Genomic DNA, 21,251 nt, shown 5'->3' on the forward strand with positions numbered 1-21,251 from the left:
CTTTCTCCGCGAAGCGTGCGAGCCCTGAGCCAAGCAGGGCACCGCCACGCCCGGGACGCGGCTCGCTGCAACGGCCCCGCGCTGCCAGGACGGAGCGGCTCCGGCGGGCCCGGCTGGCCAAGCGGCGGCGGCGGCGGCCGGGGGGTCTGGGAGGGAGGGGAGGGGGCGCTGCCGGAGAGAGGCGGCTCGGGGGGCCGGGAGAGGCTCGCAGCCCCGCCTGCGCCTGGCCGCCTTCCGCAGCGCTGCCCGCCCGCCCCGCCCGCCGCCGCTCGCGCCCGGAGAGCGAAAAGGGGGTGTGTGAGCCGCCCGGGAAACTACATCCCCCATCAGCCTCCGGGCCTCTCCGCCAGCGGCGGCTTCGGGCAGCAGCAGCAGCAGCCAGGGAATCGGGAACAAAAGAAGCTCCGGCGTCGCCCGCTCGCCCGCCCGCCCCTCCCGCGGCCGGAGCCCTCCCGCGCACCGGACTCCGGCTCGGCGGCTGGCTGGCTGGTGGCGGTCCAAGGCGGGCGGACTCGGGCGCTCCTCGGTTCTGCCGGGTCTCCCCGCCCCTCCGCGCTTCTGCTGCGCGCTCCCGCTCGCCTCTCTCCCGGTCTCCATCTCCACACCCCCTTCTTCTCTGCCAGGCGGGATCTGGGAGAGCAGCGAGAGCAGAAAGCAGGAAAGGGAAGGAGGCAGAAAAGAGAGAAGGCGAAGGGAGGAAGGAGACAAAGGGAGAGAGAACGAGAGAGAGAGAGAGGGAGACAAAGAAAGAAAGAAAGAGAAAGAAAGAGAGAGAAAGAAAGCGGGCGGACGCGCGGGACAGCTCTGTGCGGCTGGATCCACGTCGGGCAGGAAGATCAGGTTTCAGCGCAGGCAGCACCGGGCGAGGAGGCGAGCCGAGCCGAGCCGCCAGAGGCGAAAGGAGCGGGGAGCTGGGGCTCGGCCAGCAGGGGAAGAAGGGAGGTGGGCGGGGGTCTCCGGCTCTTCCCTCCCGGCCGCCTCGCTCCCCCTCTTTGTGCCTCCCCCTCCCTCCTCGCAGGCTCTTTGTTCCCCTCCTCCTCCTCCTCCTCCTCCTCCTCCCCCGCCGCCCAGCCCCCTCCCCTCCCAGCCCACCAGCAGCAGCAGCGGCGGCAGCAGCAGCCGCCCCAGCGAAAGGCAGGAGCAGCCCCATCATCATCGCCATCCCGCCGCCGCGCCCCCCCACCCCCCTCTCTCCCCAGCCTTTGTTAGCCATGCCTAGCCTGGTAGTGTCAGGGATAATGGAAAGGAACGGGGGCTTCGGGGACCTGGGCTGCTTCCCGGGGAGCAGCAAGGACAGGGCGCTGCTGGAGGACGACCGGGCGCTGCAGCTGGCCCTCGACCAGCTCTGCCTGCTGGGCTTGGGGGAGCCTTCGGCCGCCGCCGCCGCGCCCTCCGCCGCCGCCGCCGCCTCGGCCTTGGGGGGCGGCGGGGCGGCGGACGACAGCAGCGGCGGCCAGCAGGCGCAGCCCCCGCCGCCGCCGCCTCCCCAGCAGCCCGCGCCCCCGCCGCCGCCGCCGCCGCCGCCCCCGCCGGCCTCGGCCCAGCAGCCGCAGCAGCCCCCGCCGCCCGCCGCCCCCAAGGGCTCCTCGGGGGCCGCCATCCCGCCGCCGCCCCCGCCGCTGCCGCCGCCGCCCCCCGGAGTCCCCGAGGCCGGCAAGCTCTGCGTCCTCTACAAGGAAGCCGACCTGCGGCTGAAGAGCAGCTCCAACACCACCGAGTGCGTCCCGGTGCCCAGCTCCGAGCACGTGGCCGAGATCGTGGGCAGGCAAGGTGAGCCGGGGCGTCGGGGGCAGGGAGGGAGGGGGCTCCCCCGCCAGGCCCATTGTCTCCGCCGCGCCCGCCCGCCCGTTCCCCTTCCCGGCGCTGCCTCGGCGAGGACCACTCCCCCTCGCCCGCCGCGCTCGCGCCTCAGCCGCCCGCCCGGTCCCGCGGCGCCCGCTCCCCTCGGCCGAGCTCCCGCCTCCTGCCTTTGTGCTCTGGCCGGCCGGCGGCGGCGGCTACACTTGTATTCTGGGCGCTCCCGCCACCGAGCCGCCCGGCCCTTTCGTCCTCCAAGCCAGCCCGGCCCCTTGTCCGACCCTCCCGGCGCCCCGCGCTCTGCTCGGTCGGAGGCGCTTTGGGGCTCCCTGGGTTAGTGCCGGGGCGGCGGGCGGGGAAGGCTCCCTCCCAAGTTCAGCGGCCCTCGGCGCAGGTGACGGACGGGCACTGCAGGGGGCGGCGCTGGGGCCCTCCGGAGCGAGGCCCGCGGAGGCGGGGAGGGGAGGCGGGGGGGGTCCCTCTCCTGCCGCTGGAGATGCCGGAAAGTTGCGTTCTCTTTGTCTGCCTGGCGGTGCCCAGATGCGGCTCTGGAAGCGGCTGCCCAGCCACGGCGGGCGCCGAGCTTGGCGGGAGGGAAGCGAGGGGGGGGTGCGCGGCTTCGGCGCTCAGCCTGCCCAGAAACACGCCGCTTACTTTTAATTGTGTGCAGCCCCCTCCCTCCCTCCCCGCTTTGTTCCCGGGAACCTCCGTTCGGAGCCGTGAGAACGCGCGGCGCTTGTCAATGGGCGGCTGCTGGGGAGCCGGGGGGAGGCTGAGAAAATCCCTTCTTTTGTTGGGAGCCTTTCTGGGAGCGAAAGGGGGTGTGGTTCTCCGACTCTCTCGCGGCGGCGGCGGCGGCTGAAGTGGGGGGGGGGGGAGCCGGGAAGGAGGCGAGCGCTGGACCCGGCGGAGGCTTCGGGAGCAGCCGAAGGGAGTGGGACTTGGGCAGGGGGACCTCGGAGCCTCCGCCTGCCCGCCTCGGCCTTCCCCCGTCCCCGGCGCTGCGTTCCGGGGGCGGCTGAGGGGCCGCCGAGGCTGCCTCCATCCCGGGGTCTTCAAGCTCGGCTTTGTCGCCCGGCGTAGAGCGACCTGAGGCGGGGAAGGGGAAACTCGGGGTGCCCCACCCTCCAGGAAAGAATGCCGGCCGCTGCTGAAGTCCCGTCCTTTGAAGAGGGGCGGGAGGCAACGGCTGTGGAAAAGAAAGATGACCCCCCCACCCCCAAGCGAGGCTAGGAAGGGCTTGGAAAGAGGTTGCAGCTCCATATTGATGGGCGCCAGGAAGAAAGGGGGGAGGGTCTTCGCTGGGGCTGCGGGCAGAAGGGAGGAACTGGGGTTCAGGATGGGGGTCTCGCTGTGGTGGGAACGGAACTTAGGTGAAGTTGGGATCCAGAAGCCCCGGTTAGAACAATGGAAGCATCGGTGGGTACGGAGGCTTCGAGGCCCACCAGCTGTGCTCCCGCAGCAGAGAGGAGCCTTCCTGCCCCCTCCCAGGAGCACCTTTCTCAGGCCTCCCGGCAAATCTGGTTATAAATCCTTCAGAAAGTGGGGGGGGGGTTAAAAAGATCTGCCTGTACCCTAAAACCACTCAGGGTTCATTCACAGGCTCTGCAAAAGAAGGAAAGAAAAGGTACAGAGAAGAGCCCAGGACATTCTGCTCTGTCGGGTGTGTGTGTGTGTGTGTGTGTGTGTGTGTGTTTGTGCACCCGAGCTCAGGCGCCTCCTCCCCCTCCCCTTGTTTTCCCCTCTGTCCAGGCTGGCCCACCAACCCAAATCCCCCCCTGCCCAAGCCCTCCACCGCCACGGCAGTGGTGCAGGCAGAGCCCTGGGAAGGTGCATTGCAGCGGAAGCCGCTCTGCTCTTTGTTTAATTAGGCTGGGTTCTTGCGAGGGGCTGGAAGGGTCCCCGCTCGCCTTACTTCCAAAGGAAGCGGCCTTTGAAGCCCCCTCCCAAGTGGGATTGTGTGCGTGGCTACAACAGAGGCTCCTTTTCCGCAGGCAGGCTCACCTGCTGACCCAAAGGGGCTCTTTGTGACCCACATGGCAGGCAGTGGGGCTGGCAGGAAAGAACGGATTCTTTGGTGGGGGGCACAGAGAAATCCCTCTGCAACCCTTTGCAACTCACATAAATACGCCTGGGCTGCCTTCTTAGCCTGACTGGGTCCTCGTAGCTTCTTCTTTTTTAAATTTTCCCTGGAATGAGGGGGGGGGTATTTTGCACGACCCCCAAAGCAGAGAAGCCCTGACAAGGCCGAGCATCTCCTTGGCTGCTTCTGAAAGGGTCTCCCGCTGCCTCCAGGCAACAAAGAGGCTTCTCTGGCCCATTGTTCCCCAAGGGGCCTGGCGGTGGGGCTTTGGGGGAAGGGCCTTCTCTGGCAGGCAGGCAGGCAGGCAGGCAGCATGGCTTCCGTTGGGCCCCCGCTCCATTTACCTGCCTTGAGAGTTTTGGGGAATGGCAGAAAACGGCCCTCCTCCTCCTTCCCGGCCTTTGCAAACAAATGAAAGAGAATCTCAGCTTTGCAAATGTCTTGTGGTCTGAGCCAGTGAGGAGAAATCGGGGGTCTCTTGGATAAGCGACATTCGGTTCTGCTTGCCCTTTTCCCATACATGGCTGTAACTAGACGTGTCTCGCCCCCCACTCCGGTGTGATTCATGGGGGTCACTCCTGGGGAACCAAGTCCTGTTTCCCAGTTGGCTTTCTCCAGATGTTGAAGAGGTCCAGAGAAGGGGGGGAGGGAGGGAGGGAGGGGGGTGAGACTTAACTTGAGTGCAAGAAAACCTAGGAAGCCATGAAGACAGGGCTTGCTTACAAGCAGGCTTTTGTGAAAGCACCCAGTTTAAATCTCACCGCCTTCTTCAAGGGGGGGGGAGGGAGTTCTTTCCTCCACCAGCAAGGCAAAGACTTGACAAGGTGAGCTATGAGAGAGGTCAGCTGCCTGTGCCCATTAAAGGGCCCATTGAAGACTCCCAGAAGGCTTGTGAGCGGGCATTCTCTCCTGCTCCCCCCCCCCCAGGCTGGAGGAACAAAACGGGGGGGGACGACTCCAACCCCAACAGCCAAGAACTGAGTTCAGCTTCCAAAAAGTGGGTCTCTGGCTTAGTGTGGAAACACCTGTCCTTTTTCCCATGCAACTGGATTTACGTGGAGAGAGGTGGAAAAGTGGATCCAGCTGACAGGGAAGGTAGCCTGAGAATGGCTGGTTTGCATCCTGTGTCTCTGCAAAGCCATTGAGGGTGGAGGGGGACAATCCGGGCTCTTCCGCTGCAGTTTGCGAAGGACGCGGGATAGCTTTGTGTGCAAAGTGCCAGCCTCTGCCCAACTCTCCGTTTCTTTCATTATTATTTAATTATTAATCTTTCTCCTACTTTGCTCCGTCCTAATGGCTCGCCAACAGAGCAAGAAATTTGCTACCAAAAAAAGGAGAGAAACAATAGCAGCCAATTGAGACATGCAACGTTTCAACCTTGGTTTCGCTGAGCCAATGGCTGAGTCCAGGATATGGCGTGTGGTGGTGAGGATTTTGCGCTGATCCCTGGGGATCCAGGTTCAGATCCTCTCTCGGCCTCGGGAACCTCCCTGGGCAAATCGAAGGCCCGGACTTCCTCTGCTGCCGTGGGCCAAATGTGGGGGGCGGGAGGGCTGGATGGAAAAGAGGGCAGATACCTGCCAGCCAATTCAATGAATAAAACATGGAGCCCTTGCACAGCGTGGAGCCCCCAAACTCTCTGGGCCGAGCCTGTCACGCGGCCTTTTGTTAACCTGCATTCAGGGTTGAGCGTCTTGTATGAACCCAGCTGCATCTGGTCAGTGGCTGCTATGAAGGGGCAGCTGGGTGCTCAGTGCTTGGCAATGCTCCTGGGAACAGGCCCAGGCCCAGCCTGGGGGGGCTTCCAGGCTCTTGGGTGGAAATCCCTCCCCCTTCCCGGGACTTTGCATAATCTTTCCTCGCTTCTCCCACCTTCCTTCTTTTGGGGAAACAAAATGTGTTGAGGAAGAAAAGAAATGCCTTTTGATGAGTGGCTGCAGGAGCCATCTGGCTGGGAACCCCCTTGGCTGGGTCTCCAGGGGGGAATAATGAGCGTGGCAACCCTCCACCACATGCCCTTCTCTTCGGGCTGGCGCTGGGGATGATGGGTGCCGCAGAGTGGCCTTCAGATGGTGACGGAAGGGCAGATGGCACTTCCAAAAGCTTCTTCTGGCTCCCCTTGTGTTGAACCCAGAGGAGATCCCACCGAGGACAGGCATGGGACCTCTTTGACGGCAGGGTCTGCCCTCAGGTGGGGCCCCTTGTGGGGCCTTCACCTGCATATGGGAGGCCCCTTCGGGATCAAGGGAGGGGCTTCCCAATAGCCGCTTTGATTAACCTGACAAGAGAAAGAACCGCCATGGAACCACAGCTGCCTCCACAGCACCTTCTGTACAGCAGGTGTGGGGCTGGAGTTGAGGGGCCTCACCTGATGGGGAGCCTCCTCTGTGCGGCAGCTGCCTTCCTAGCTGGGACAGGGGATATGATGGAGGTCAAGATGAGGTTGGGGACAGAGATGAAGATGAGAGGGTGGAGATGGAGGTAAAGATGGATGGAGATGATGGAAATGAAGATGGAGAGGTATGATGGAGGAGATTGAGATGGAGGGGCATGGGGATAGAAATGAAGATGAGATGGTAGAGATGGAGATGGAGTTGATGGAAAGATGGAGGCAAATGGAGATAATGGAGATGAAGATGGAGGGAGGTGATGGAGACAAGGATGATGGAGATGGAGATGGGGGGGGCAGGTCCACCCATTGTCCTGCAGGGCTGCAAGTTAGCACAAAAGATTCTTTGTCGGCCCCCCCTTAATAGTCTAGGCCTGAAGGTGACAATGCTGTTAATATACAGAGAGTTTCCTCGTGGAATAATGAAATTAAATGGGAGCCACCAGAGGATTATCTGCCTGCCCGTGGCACGGGGCTGGCAGGCCAATTCCAAGAAAACTGGGTGGCTTAGCTCAGTGTTTCTCAACCTTGGCAACTTGAAGATGTCTGGACTTCAACTCCCAGAATTCTGGGAGTTGAAGTCCAGACATCTTCAAGTTGCCAAGGTTGAGAAACACTGGCTTAGCTGAAGCTCTTAGCCTCTTTCATTCCGGATGGATTTTAGATCCCCTCAAAGCCTGTGATGAAGGCCTAATTTTGCCCCTGGGACCCGTCCCCCCCTTGCCTCCTACTCCCCAGATGCACAGACAGCTTCTGAGCAGCTGCAGAGTGCGATTCTCGTACTATGAAGTGGCCGCGGAGGCTTTTCCAGCAGAGGGAGGACTGATGGCGACTGAACAGGAGGGCACCCTGGGCTCTTTTCCAGAGGTTGAGGGGCTGGACTCGAACCAGCATCCACCCCCCTGGCATTGGTAACTCCTGAGCGAGTGGATGAGGTAGCCTCCGGGATCACAAAATGGAAGTGGTGACTCAGATGATCAAATCATCATCACAGACAGAAGCTGCCGTTCCCCAAACTCAGCTGATGACCTTATTCATGAGCTCAGAATCTTTCTCAACCTTGGCAACCTCAAGATGCTTGGACTTCATCTCCCAGAATCCCCTCCGCCTTTCTGGCCTTTTCTCCAAGGGCTCCAAGCCCCTCTTGTCTTTGGGGCAGCCTTCCCTCCTTCCCCCCCCCCTTTTCCCTTGCAGGCAAACTGGGCCCACAAACAACGTTCACACAACCAGCTAACCCAGAGTCCCAGTTTCCCCAAAGGCAGCATGAACAAGCGATACGCAAATGGTCCTCTCGACATACAACTTTCTTTAGTTACAGCGCCACTGCAAAAAGTGACTTATGACCAGTTTTCACACTTACGACCATTGCAGCCTCCTCATGGTCACGTGATCAAAACGTACATACTTAGCAATTGACTCGTATTTATGACGGTCGCTGTGTCCCAGGGACACAGGATCCCCCTTTCGCGACCTTTGGAGAAGAACAGGGAAGCCGGATTCACTTAGCAACCGTGTTACTAACTTAACAAGTGCAGCGGTTCACTTAACAGCCGCGACAAGAAAGGTCGACAAATGGGGCCAAATTCAGTTAAGAAATGACTCACTTAGCAACAGAAATTTTGAGCTGGTTCCTTTATAACCAAATGGATCTAATGTAGAAAGCAGGCTTTACTCAGCCCCTGCCTTGGCCTTGAGATCCACAAAGGAGTTGGGGCAACCTGCATTTCCTCCTATCCGGAGTTCAAGGCGTGCCAAGGTCTCCTGGCCACCTGTCCAAGAGGCTGCTCAGGGTCATCCCCGAGAGAGGAGGAGGAGGAGGAGAATGTGGGGTGAACATGGCCGTCCTTCTCAGTGGCTGGAGCGAAGGCTGCTTCCCTGCGGGTGGGGGGGGGGAGAGCCCGTCGGGAGGGGCGCTGTGACCAGGAAAGGATTCAGCATTTCAGGATTGGTGCCACAAGGTGTGCCGAGGCTCCTTCCACATCTGTACCAGCAACCCCATACTTCCCTGGAGCCTGCACGGAGGGCCCCCTTGGAGCAAGGCAGGGTGACCCCCCTCGGCCAAGCCAGGCCTCTGAGCCACTCTGGTTGCCACACCTCTCCATGAACCCTTCCGGGCCTTTCTTCCGCCCCCCCTTGCCCCCCCCCGCTGCATTCAAGAGCCTTCGGTAGCGCCAGCTGCTCCGGGGCTGCCTTCAACCCAGTCTGGAGTTCAACCTGCGGCCCCTGTTCGGACTCTGCGGGTGGGGTCTTCGTCCTGGGGCCCAACTCCCAGGCCCCCCTCAGCCAGGAGGTGCTGCCTTCACCTGAGTCGCTCCGCTCAAACAAGGCCGCCGGCTCCTGGCTGAAGGAGGCTGGCCCTCTTCACCCGAGCGGATGAAGCCCACCTGCCAGCCTCGGCAGGGCCCGTCCTGTGAACTGGGCCCTGCAGTCTCCGAGAGGCTCCCTCCGTCTCCTGCCAGGCTCTTGCCCGGTTGCCCTCCCTGCAATCGGAGACGTGGCTCCAGCTTCAATTGCAGCAGAAGCGGCCCTGGAAGCCCGAATGGCAGCGTGGAGCTGGGGATTGGGGGCAGGGAGGGAGGTGGGGGCCTTGTTTGCAGAGCCTGTGCCCGCTTCCCCTGCCTTTGGCGGAGGCCGAGGACCAGGCCTGCCTCAGCTGCCTTTAGGGTTAGGGAAAGAGGGGGAAAGAAGAAAGAAGGAAGGATGGAGAGGGGAAAGAGAGGGGAAGAAGGAAGGAAGGAAGGAAGGAGAGGGGAAAGAGGGGAAGAAGAAAGAAGGAAGGATGGAGAGGGGAAAGAGAGGAAGAAAGAAGGAAGCATGGCAAAGGGAAAGAGGGGAAGAAGAAGGAAGGAAGGAAGGAGAGCTGCAGTCCCTGCAGAGCTGGCAGCTGCCATCGGCCCAGCGTTCCCCACGGGTGTGTGGGGTGTGTGTGTGGCTATGATTTCTTAGGGCCGTGGAAGAACTGAGGAGGGTTTCCTGATAGGGAGAACAGTGGGACGGCTTCCCTCCAGCAGCTGTGGGTGCCCCTTCTGCCCTGGAGGCTTTCAAGGAGGGGCTGGGCAGCCGCTTGTCCAGGATGGTCTCGTGTGTCCTGCTTGAGCAGGAGGGTGGACTAGAAGGCCTCCGGTCTCCCTTCCGACTCCCTGGTTCTGCAGTCTGTAGACAGAGGAGCCCTTTCAACAGGGAGGAGAAGTTGAGGATTGGGACCCAGAGCAGGAAGGCTGGGGAAGGGGGGGGGTAGCTGCCCAGTGCGAATGGCTCCTCCTGCCCAGGCCAGGAAGGCAGATGCTCCGTGGGGCGCAGGGGCCAGGCTGAGAGGTGGGGCTATTGGTAGCAACTGGGGGAGGGGGCGTAGGGGGATCACTCCTGCAGAGTCTGCAGCCCCCCCCCTTCCTGCAGTCTCCGGATGCTGAAAGTTGAGAGCTAAAGTGCCCAGTTTGGTGGGGAAGCTTTGAGCTCCTGGATGCTGCAATGAGCCAAAGCAGGTATGGGAGGTGGGAGGTTATCTGCCCCCCCCCTCATCCCTGCGCCCTGCCTGAAAGAAAAGGGAGGTCAGTGCAACTGCAGCAGCTGAGATTGGGGGGGGGGCAGAGAACAATGGAGCTGCCTGAGTCTTGGCCCCTGGGACCCCTGGAAGGAAATACTTTTGGGGCCTCCCGGAGAGGGACGGTTGGAAGCAGCTGCTGGGCTGAGTCAATAGCCCCTCAGAGGCCCCCATTTTTACCATGCAGATGTTTTACAAATTGGCTGCTCTGCCCCCTGAGACCGTCGGCTTCTTTCAGAGGTGAAGGGCAGGGATCTGCAGGGATCTGGAGGTGCCCTCGGGGTTGCCTTTCTGCCTCTCCAAGATCCCCCCTCTGCCTCCTGGCAGCACGAAGGCCACGGGAAGAAGACTTGCTAGTCCCATTCTGCCCGTGTTCGTGGTCCATTTCTGCTGACGGGGAGACCGTGGGCCACTACTGGTTCCTGGCAACAGCCCCGTGGCTCTCGCAATCTCCCGTGTGTTGAAGTGTAAGCACCAGGGCCAGAAGTGTGGCTGCTCACGGGGAAGATGCAGAAATGTAGGAGCCCAGTTCTGCCTCCGAAGCTCCAGAATTGAAGCCTCCCAACACACTAAAGGTTTTGTGTTTTAGGATTAGGGGGAGCCGAACTTGTTGAAGGGCTGCCACCGGCTGGTTTCCCTTGCTGTCTGCCCAGGGTGTCTTGGTCAAGGCCTGCCAAGGGTCCAGGATCACAGCATTGTGCCTGCCCATGGAGAGTCCCAGCTGTGAATTTGGGGCACCGGGTCTGTTGGCCTCCCTTGCCTGCTGGTCCCTGTCTCAGGACCCCTTCCGCAGCTCCTGCCCCCTGGGTGAGCCTCCTTCCTTGCCTCCCATCTCGCCTCCTGAGAGCCCCCTGAGAAGATGCCTCAAAGCCCAGCTGGGTGGGGCAGCCCCCAATTGCCCCCAATCCTTGGAGAGAGCCCACCAACCTGCCCTGCTAGGGCGATGGTGCCAATTTCAGGTGGAAAAGGCAGCAGGGTGGGGGCACACTTATGAAGGCTGGCTGGCCCACTCCAGGACATGGGTTTTGGAAAGTAAATCTTTACTTATTTTGGTTTTTTAAAAGGTTGCATTTAACGTTGCAAGCGTCATTCCTCAGCACAAAAAGGCACTTTTTTCTGTCCAGATATCAGAAAAGAATATCAATGATTAATCCGCTCTGCACTATGAGCCAGATTTAAGACATCAGATTCATAACTGCATTGGACCCAATAGAGAACGTTTGATTCCTCGGGAGTAAAGTTCCTGGAGAGGGAGGCCAGGGAGCCCCCTCAGGACCTTCCTGGGGCTACCTCTGTTCCAGTTTTGCTGCACGGTGATGCCCAAAAGTTCTCAGGGCAAAATTGTATGACAAATTTTTAAAAAATCAAATGTCTTTGTGATTGCAATCTTTGCAGTGCACACTTACTAGCTCAGGTTTTTCTCAACCTGGCCATTATTTAGAGAGATCCAAGATATTTGGACTCCAACTCCCAGCATTCCGGTGGCCAGGGAAGTCTGGGATTGGAGTTCACGCATTTTAAAGTTGCCGAGAGGCTGGGAAATCCTGGACTCGATCACAATTACTTGGTTGGTGAACGGACAGTTTTAGCCTGTTTGGCCCTGAGACCATTTCGTGCCATTTCCTCCCCCCACCCTCCTTGTCTTGCAGATGTTTCAATACCCAGCTGGGCAACATCAATGCGCCAGTAGCACTGATGAGCTTGCCTAGTTTGAAATGAAACATCTGCACGAAAACAGCCGAGCTTGGAGAGCACCAAGGACCCCACAACTTCCTTCTTCTCCCCCCTCTCTACACACCCCCTCTCCCTCTAGCACTGATGACGTTACATAGTTGGGTCATGAGAGAAGGGATCTTTTCTGTTAGGACACCCACATTTTGGATCTCTTTGAATAAGAAAACCTTTTCTCTTTGTTCTGCCTCCCTGACCTGCCCATCTGGGGGGTGCAAATGTCGACTTGTGCTCTTTCAGACAGATGCACTTTTAAAAGGAGGTTTAGGAATATCATTGTGCATTTTCTACAAATCGTGGATTACAGGTGGAGTGTAAACATTTCTGTTCTTGCAGTCAGGATCACCCACCACTTTACATAGTTCCATCACTTTCTGTACTCCCACAATCGCAGCCTCCTTAAAGGAGTAAGGAAAGGCAACGGAAGGCTTCCTGGCCAGATGGATTGGGGCCAGTGGGTAAAATAGCTCCTGCCTGGTGCCTGGTGTGTTGGTCAGTCTCTGGCTTAGCTGCACCCGGGAGAATTTTAATTCTGGGGTTCTGTGTGTTCTTAAGGGTGATAAACATGGATTATAGTAGCCGGAACCAGAGGAAATTAGGGTCCCTGAGGCTGGGCAGAGGTCCTACAAGGGGCATCTTGTGAAAGATCCCATGGGGAGGTTGACTCCTCTTCCTCCAGGTTCTGATCCGCTGGAGAGCTTGTCTTTTGTGTGGGGGGGGGAGGGCTGGGGCATCTGGGTCCAAGATCTCCCAAGTCTCCTCTTGGGTGAGTTGAGATGAAGCCCCTCCCCCCTCCTTTTGCACCTTCAGCCAAAGGAAATCTGGGGAACTCCTGAGCACGAAGGATTTGCAGAGATGGGGACTTGCTCTTCTGGCCTCCTCCGTTTGTTGTGGTGCTTGATGAGGATGGGTCTTGACTTACGGCCTTGACTTGCTTAACAACCGTTCAGAGTTAGGGTAGATTCCCCCTCTCAAAGGTCTTTATGGCCTTAACTTTCACCACTTTCCAAACTTTCGAAGGTCCTACACACACACCCAGTCACTTGACTGCATTTTGCAGGCTTGGTAAACAGCATTTAGGCATTTGCAGCACCCCGTGGCCATTTGCCCAGGATCTATGGCGGTTTTTGTCAAAAATTGCCCTTCTGGTTTTCAGCAAAAACGTCCCAGGGCTGACTTAACAATCACCACAAAAATGGTTGGGCAATCGGATGGGTTGCGTGCATGACCCGCTCGACAACTGTCGCGGCTTCTGCTGTCCTGGGCAGCCTCCCTCGGTTCCTGTACAAGCAGCGTCAGGCTCCCTGCCCTGCTTGAGAAGGTGCCCGGAATGACCGCCCCCCCTAGGCAGCCCCTGGGAGAACGGCCTCACGGCTCCAACCCTGTGGGGTTGGTCCCTGGTGCTCTGGCTGGCTGGGCAAGGTGGGCCAACGTCCATTTGGTGAAGGCTGGAAACTGGGAACGAAGCCTTGGGCTCCACGCGGGGCTCTTGAGCCTGGATACGGCCTCCTTGCTGAGAACGGGGGACCCCGCAAAGCAGAGACCGGCGCTAGGGATCCCCCCCCCTCCCAGCCCTTCCTCCAACTTTCTCCAGCCGGAGCTGAGCTGCAGGATGGGGGTGGGGAGAGATGGAGTCCCTCCTGCAGAAAGGCATAGCACCCCCCCCCAACCCAACCCAATCCGACTCCTGTTCTCGCTGGTTCCCCCCTCTGCAGACCCCCCCCCCTTTACAAGGCTGGTGCAAATGACATTTGTTCTTGGTTAAGCTCCTGGCTTGATTTAGACTCCCTCCATCTGCCGCCTGCCTGGGCTCCCCCTTCCTTTGTCTCGGCGTCTGCATGACCCCTTTGTTGCCGTCAGCTCCATCTTTCCGCGGCTCCTGCCAGCACCGCTACGACCCTCTTCTCTCCCAGATGGGAGGGGGGGAGCCAGCCAGCTAGGAAAGGCCGCCTCCCCAGGAGGACTTTGTCTCAAAAATGGTCCCCAGATGCTGGGAAATTGCAAAAGCCAGTTGGAGGAGGAGGAGGGCTGGAGCGACCCCTGAGAAAGAGGATGCGGGAGCCGCTCTGTTTCAGCCCTCAAAGCAGCCGTCTTTTCTCTCTTTACCTCCCTTTTGGGGTGCAAAGGAACTGTAAGGGCTCTCCTGCATGGAGGCGCGGGCCACACCAGGGGAGGGGGGGGCAAAGGAAGCAGCCTGGAGGGTTGGCGGTGGATGGTGGATCCCCTTCAGCCCTGCTGCAAATACACAGCCAAGCACTCTTGCAACACACACACACACACACACCAGTGAAGTCCTTCTGGCTACCCCTGAGTTGGGATCCCAACCGAGAATTGCGAGGGATGAGTGTGGAGTGTTTGGGGGTCTTCTAGGGCTGGGGGGGCATTGATGAGTGGGGTGAGAAGGCAGGAACTCCACCGTGGCTGGGACCAGTGGAGGAAGACCGGATGGGGAAGCTGAGGATGGGCTATTTAGGAGCAAGATGGGGGATCTGGTCGTTTCCTTCCAGTCCTCAGCCCTCATCCTGGGGGCCACAGTGTCTGATCCTGAGGGGCCCTCAATTCCGGCTGAATGAGCCTCCTCATCGGCTACTTACTGTGAATGAGGCAGCCAACCTGATGGGCATAAGTCAGGCCTTGGGGCAGAGTGGCAGGGAGGAGGGTGCCCAGTTGTGCTAGTTATATAATCTTTCCTTATAAATTGCAAACACACACACACACACACACAACTGATGGACAATTTAGGTTCGTGGAGGTTTAATTAAGAAGAATTTTGCACAAATCTGTCCTCCAGAAACTTTTCCAACAACCACTCCTGCCCGGGTCCCCTTGGGCATGGGCTACAGCAATAATTCTGCCATCCAAAGCTTGCCAGAGCAATCCAAGCTCCCGATGATGATCACCTCCAAAGCCTTAATGGCAGGAAGCCTCCTTACCCAAGGGACCCTTGGTCTTCCCTGGTTTCTCCTCAGCCTGGGCACAATGGGCACAGTCCTGGTGCCTTCCCTTGGGCCACCGATTCCCCACCCGAGCAACTTTAAAATGGGCGGCCTTCGTGCTGGGTGAGGAATTCTGGGAATTGAAATCCAGCTGCCTTAAAATTGCTGGGGTTGAGGAACCCTGGCTTAGGCCCTAGGAAGGAGGCCCCCCTTTCTGCCAGCGCCCGCCCTCTGAAATGCTCTCCCCACAAGGTACCCCTGGCTCCTGCCCTGCCTCCCCCCAAACCTTTACAAAGGGTGTTTTCTTTCTCAGAATTTTTCTTCTTCTCTTACATACCATTTTAAGTTACATTCACATACTGTTATTCTTCTTTACATCTATCATTCTTATACATTTATTATTTCATTTAATAGGTTATAATATACAGTTTGGGTTGCTTTGTTTACCATCCCTTCCTCCTGTTGTAACACCACCTTATTTTCCCTTTCTTTTCTCCCTCCCTCCCTTCTCTACTTTCTTCCTTCCTCCTCTCCTTCCCCTTCCTACCCCCTCTCCTTCTCTTCCTCTCCCTTCCATCCTCCCCTCCTTACCTCTTTCTTCTTTCCCCCGTCTTCCTTTCATTCTCTCCTCCTCTCTCTCTTTTTCTATTATTGTAGGTGTCTCTTTCAGATCTCAGTTTATGTTTCCTTGGGATGGTATTTTCGCAAACCCAAATATAATTTGATATCATTTCTTATTCCCTTACCTTCGCTAATCTATCCTAACTATATTTCCCCTCGCCCCCAACCTTTATATCTCGCTTTTGGATATATATATATATATATATATATATATATATATATATATATATATATATATATATACACACACATATACATATACATATACATACATACATACATACATACATACATACATACATACATACATATATATATATATATATATATATATATATATATATAATATTTTCTTTTCAGTTTTCCCCTTCTCCCCTCCTCCCTTTTTCCATTTAACAGTGCATCGTCTGCGTTCTATATCTTCTTCTCCCTACTTTCTTTTCTAGCTCCCTTTCTCTAGCCAATCATAAAATCTTCCCTATGTCTTGAAGTACTCCGATTCCTCTTTATCTTTTATTTTCATTGTCAACCTATTCATCTCTGCACAATCTAATATCTTTTTTATTATCCCTTCATCTGTTGGTAGCTTATTTAATTTCCAATTTTGGGGAAATGCAATTCTTGCTGCTGTAGTTACATGTATAATCAAATAAGTATCCTTTTTCTCGAATTTCTCTGGGATAATACCTAGTAGAAATATCTCTGGTCTAAATTCTACTTCTTGTTCTAACATTTTCTTTAACCACACTCTTACCTTAGTCCAATGTTTCCTTGCTTCTGCACGTGTCTACCACATATGGTAATAGGAGCCTATTGTTGACACTTCCAACATTTCACTGATTTGTCTTTAAACATCCTTGCTAGTTTTCCACGTGACATGTGCCATCTATAAAACATTTTGTATACGTTTTCTTTGTAAGCTGTTGACATAGTTAATTTATAGTTCCTTTCCCACTTTTCTTTAATCACTTCTTCTAAGCTAGTTCTTAATAGGTAGCTATATAGTTTCTTAATTATTTTTTCTTCTGTTCCCATAAGTATCTTCTCCAACTCTGAACTTCCTAAGGTAAAACCGTATTCCCTTTTATCTTTTTCATATCTTGATTGTATTTGCAATTGTAAAAACTATCCTATATCAATTCCTTGTTTTTCCAATTCTTGTTTTTGTTTTAGTTCCCCCCCCCTTTCTGTTAAGATATCTTTGTATCTAATGATATTTTCCATACTACTAATACTTGGATGTGTCAATGCTTCCATTGTTGAAAGCCAATTGGTATTTCTAAATAGTGTTTCCCTTTCACTCTTTCCCATATTGTTAACAATCCATTCCTTACATAATGTCTTTGAAAATGGCCATGTGCCTTAGTTTTACCATACCACAAAAAAGCATCCCAACCTAGTTGCAAATCATGACCTTCCAGTGTCAATAATCTTGTATTACTCAGTAAGATCCATTTTTTCATCCAAGCTAATCCTGCTGCTTGATAATACAATTCCCAGTTTGGTAATCCAAATCCACCTTGAACTCCAGCATCTTGCAACATTTTTATATTAATTCTTGCTTCCCCCCCCCCCCGCTATATATATATTTCCCCACTATTTTATTCATACTTTCAAAGTATTTTTTCTCTAATTTTATTGGTATTGTTTGGAATAGGTATAGCAATCTTGGTAGTATATTAACTTTACTACTGTTATTCTTCTCATCAATGATAAGTGTAGGTTTTTCCATCTTTCCAGATCTATCTCTATTTTCTCACCTTATAATAGTTATCCTCCTTCAGTGTTACACACCTTGATGTCAATTGAAAACCCAAATATTTCACTTTTTCCACCACCTGCATGTCCAGTTTCCCCATCAACTCTCTTTTCTGTTTTTCTGTCATTTTTCACCATAATTTTTCTTTCATTTTTATTAATCTTCAAGCCGACTACGTCTCCATATTTTTCTATTATTTCAGCTAGTTTTGGCCCTGTTTCTATTGGATCTTCCATAATAAACACCAAATCATCTGCGAATGCTTGTAATTTATATTCTTCTTTCTTTACCCTCATCCCTACAAAGGATGTTTGATTCATCTTCAAGAATGTTTTCCTTCCAAACATTTGGATTCTTAATTGTGTTTTATGATTATTTTTACTGTGTATCACCCAGAGTCAGAGTTACGGAGTTAGGCATTGTTATAAATGGAATGGAACAGAATGGAGGAGAAAAATAGGAGCATAGAACTGAATATAAAAGAGATGCCTTTGAAGAGATAGGCAACATACAACTTTGATAAAGAAGAATAGAATATAGTAGAATAGAATAGAAAAGAACATAGACTATAGAACAAAATAGAACTTAGAACAGAACAGAAGGGAATAGGAGGTAGTCCTCAATTTGTGACTGGCCACTTAGCAATTTTTCACATTTACAACAATTTCCAGCATCCCAAGGGCAAATGATAGCGATCCGTGACGATTTTGCAGAGAACTGGCATTTACTTCTGGTTTCTAGCACATGGCTGGCTGGGGAATTCTGGGAGTTGAAGTCCACCCATCTTAAAGTGGCCAAGTTTGGGAAACAGTGTCCTAGGTGAATGGTATCCAGCCTGAGCTTGAACACATTCAGTGTGTGTGTGTGTGTGTGTGTGTTGTCAAACTGCTCTTAATATTAGGAGGAGGAGGAGGAGGAGCCGCTGCCTTCCCATTTCAGCCCCCTTCTGTGCCATTTTTCCTCAGTGGTCCGAGTGTCGTGTGTCCTCCTGAGCCCTTTGTGTCCTTCAGATCTGTGTCCAGCTACTAAGTTTTCTTTCTCCTCTGTTTCTTCTCTCCTCCCAAAGGTTGCAAAATCAAAGCTCTGAGAGCGAAGACCAACACTTACATCAAGACCCCGGTCCGCGGCGAAGAGCCCGTCTTCATGGTGACTGGGCGACGGGAGGACGTCGCCATGGCCAGGAGGGAGATCATTTCGGCCGCTGAGCATTTCTCCATGATCCGTGCTTCCCGCAACAAGGCCGGCCCCGCCTTTGGCAGCGCCCCCACCTTGCCTGGCCAGGTCACCATCCGGGTCCGGGTCCCCTACCGTGTGGTGGGCTTAGTTGTGGGCCCCAAAGGAGCCACCATCAAGCGGATCCAGCAGCAGACCAACACCTACATCATCACGCCCAGCCGCGACCGAGACCCCGTCTTTGAGATCACGGGGGCCCCCGGCAACGTGGAGCGAGCCCGGGAGGAAATTGAAACCCACATCGCTGTCCGAACAGGCAAAATCCTAGAGTACAACAACGAGAATGACTTCCTGTCCAGCAGTCCTGACTCAGGCATGGAAAACCGCTACTCGGAGGCCTGGCGGGTCCACACTCCAGCCCCGGGCTGCAAACCCCTCTCTACCTTCCGCCAGAACAGCCTGGGGTGCATCGGCGACTGCTCCTTGGACCCTGCGTACGAGACGCCCCGGCTGAACGACCAAAATGATTTCAATTACAGTTACCTCTTCCCTAACTACGGGGTCAACAAGCAAGATCTATATTACGGGGTCCCTGAGTCGGGAGCCCCGCTGTGGGCTGGCCAGGAAAACACCAACCCGGTTTCCGTGCTCTTCTCCAAACAGCGCTCAGGCAACGCCAGCACCCTCCACCCCAATTCGCACCGCTCCCCCTCGTCATCCATCCAAGAGCCCCCCCTCTCCGGGCTTCCGAGGCGGTCTCAGGGGGAGCCCCTGCAAGGGTTCTCCAAGTTGGGTGCTTCCGCGACCAGCCGGACATCCCTCTCAAGCAGCCGGGAGTGCATGGTGTGCTTCGAAAGCGAGGTAACGGCGGCCCTGGTGCCCTGCGGCCACAACCTCTTCTGCATGGAGTGTGCCGTGCGGATCTGCGAGCGGACCGACCCCGAGTGTCCCGTCTGCCACGCGGCAGCGACTCAGGCCATTAGGATATTTTCTTAAAACCAGCAGCAGCCGTGGAAACCCTGACGAGCAGGAAGAGAGGCGAGGGAGAGAGAAGACAAATGGGAGGACATCTGAACAAACACGGGAGAGAAATGGACATTAATTTAAAGAGGGAAGAAACTATTTTAGGAGCAATGTATGTTATTTTTAACAAAAATAATGATAGTGGCGACGACGATGATGATGAAGATGACGGATACGATTTAACTGGAGAACCTATAAATATTTGGGCAGGAGATTTGATAACGCAGTGGTTGGCGGTGCTGATTTTTGGTGGTGAATTCTTTCTCAAGATGGTCTGGGGGGGGGCTGGAGGGCAGGCTGACCGTCCGGTGGATCTGTGGTGCCTCCTGGTGACCGAGAAACTTCTCCTTGGGGGCAGCAGCTGCTCCTCCCCAACAACCCAGATCTGGTGGCGCTCACAACACGGCCAGGCAACGGCTTTGGGAAGAAGAACTGAACCAGAAGGACAGGAGGAAGGAATAAAGGAGAGAGGAGCCTCTGGGGAGCTGATCAAACGAGGGCACAACTGCATTACCTCAACATATAGAAAGAAGAAAAAAAAGAAGCAGCTAAAGACCTTTATATTCTGTTTCCTGTATTTTTTTTTTCTAAGAAAAAAAGTTTAATGAAAATGAATCATATTTGGGCCAGGGAAACGAGGGGTCGGAAGAAGCCCTGGGTGAATTCCTCCTGGCTGCTCTTTAACCTTTTCATTTGGAGTCTTCTGAGCCACCGCAAAGGGTTTTGAACACTGATCTTTCGTTTTCTATTCCAGCAGGGATTCATCTAATAAGAATCAGGAGTCACTAACAGGGTATTTCCAAAAAAAAAAAGAACAAAAATCCCGCATGCCAATCAACCCACCCAGATTTCGGGCGAGGGTTGAGACCTCCATAAAGCGTGCATTTCGTGATGCAATTTCAAAGACACACCCATGCAGAAGAGAAGTAATTTCCCCCCTTTTTTTCTCACTTGGTTTTAACAACAGTTTCACACAAAAACCTAAGAAAACCATCGCGCAATACTGGCATCAGAGCCCCATCTTAATCCACAACCCAACACAATGCAAAAACACCACCAGTAACTATTCAAATTAACACGTTCATATATAATTTTGTTACCTAAGTGGACCAAAACTTTTGTTACTCAAAATCAAGTAAAAAGATTTAAAAAAAAAGAAAGAGTATTTCCTTATGGACCAAAACCTCTTTTCACTGTCCTCATCTGGATCTTCCTGAGGTTATCTAGTTTTATATATTCTATTTTTTTCAGAATGAAGCAGACACGTGCTCAAAAAAAAAAAGGGGGGAAAAAACCCCTAATATTGAATTGCCTTGCAGAATATCCTCCTCAATCATTTCAAGACTATTGACGGCTGCGTTTGCCATCTCAGATACTTGGCCCGACTTCTGGGACAGAGGCGGCTGCCTCACTGGCCTCCCTGTGGATTCGCACCCAGCCACGTCACGTGGGTAGATTTATTCAACTTGCTACCTGGGTGCCAAACTGCAGAAGGGTGGAACAAAACGACACACACACACACCAACACACATACATATTCCTTTTCTGCCCGTTTTCCTTGGCTTAAACTCGTTTGCAGAAGGAAACTTTGCAAGCTCAGAGACGGCTTGAGAAGACAAAAGATTCTGCTTTGGGTTTTGCCTTCTGCATTTTATGGAAGACTTGTTTCATCGCCCCGTATTGTTCTTGGGGGAAATTCCTTCTTTTTCTCTGTCCCAAACGTCACCCTCTGGCCTCTGTTGATTTGTCCCGGGCCCTCACGGACGGTGCCGGGTCCACCACCTGCAGCTATGGCCACCCCTTCCTGACGTAGCCGATCCCTGCCTTGGGAAGATGCTCACAGCTATGCATGTACCCCACGCTTCCTCCCTTGGCCACAGAAGAAGCCCCACTGTGGCCCACGGGACCCCCAATTTCTCATGATGCCAAATCCCACCTCAAGCCATGCGTTCTCAGCACAGAGAATACCCACAGCCCTGACCTGTGGCCAGCCCGACCAACCTTCTTGGGCCAAAGGTGTCACCTGGCCAGGATCTCTCTCTGTGGGGAGGACCTGGGGAGGCCACGGTGGTGGCGGGCGCTGTTCTTCTTTATGATGAGAACATCCAGGTCTTGTCCAGGAGTGGAAGGAACGGGGCCGAGCTGAGGCTGCCCGCTCACTCGCTCGGAGGCCCTGCATGCAAAGACAATGTTGAGTG

At 54.7% G+C, this 21,251-nt stretch overlaps 1 protein-coding gene across 2 annotated transcripts; it reads left to right on the forward strand.

The window, feature by feature from the left end:
* The first annotated feature begins 1,211 nt into the window (after nucleotides 1–1,211).
* On the forward strand, nucleotides 1,212–20,499 carry MEX3A (mex-3 RNA binding family member A). 2 transcript variants are annotated; one of them, XM_087702938.1, is made up of 3 exons: nucleotides 1,212–1,581; nucleotides 1,642–1,770; nucleotides 17,924–20,499. In XM_087702938.1, the coding sequence occupies exons 1-3, from the start codon at nucleotides 1,212–1,214 to the stop codon at nucleotides 19,024–19,026; spliced, it is 1,602 nt and encodes a 533-aa protein (XP_087559064.1). In that variant the 3' UTR covers nucleotides 19,027–20,499. The 2 variants fall into 2 exon arrangements, with proteins under 2 accessions (XP_087559064.1, XP_087559063.1); XM_087702937.1 differs by having other exon boundaries at nucleotides 1,212–1,770.
* The last annotated feature ends 752 nt before the right edge of the window (nucleotides 20,500–21,251 follow it).

The sequence above is a fragment of the Thamnophis sirtalis genome, unplaced genomic scaffold (assembly GCF_051295495.1).
Source record: "Thamnophis sirtalis isolate CommonGarterSnake01/CBP01778 unplaced genomic scaffold, rThaSir2_p1.2 scaffold_18, whole genome shotgun sequence".
NCBI lineage: Eukaryota > Metazoa > Chordata > Lepidosauria > Squamata > Natricidae > Thamnophis > Thamnophis sirtalis.

Bases quoted from the DNA above. Each gene is read 5' to 3' on its own strand.
- MEX3A (XM_087702937.1), top strand. From the start codon at position 1,212: ATGCCTAGCCTGGTAGTGTCAGGGATAATGGAAAGGAACGGGGGCTTC. The intron at 1,771-17,923 runs GTGAGCCGGGGC...CTCCTCCCAAAG, and splicing joins CGAGATCGTGGGCAGGCAAG to GTTGCAAAATCAAAGCTCTG.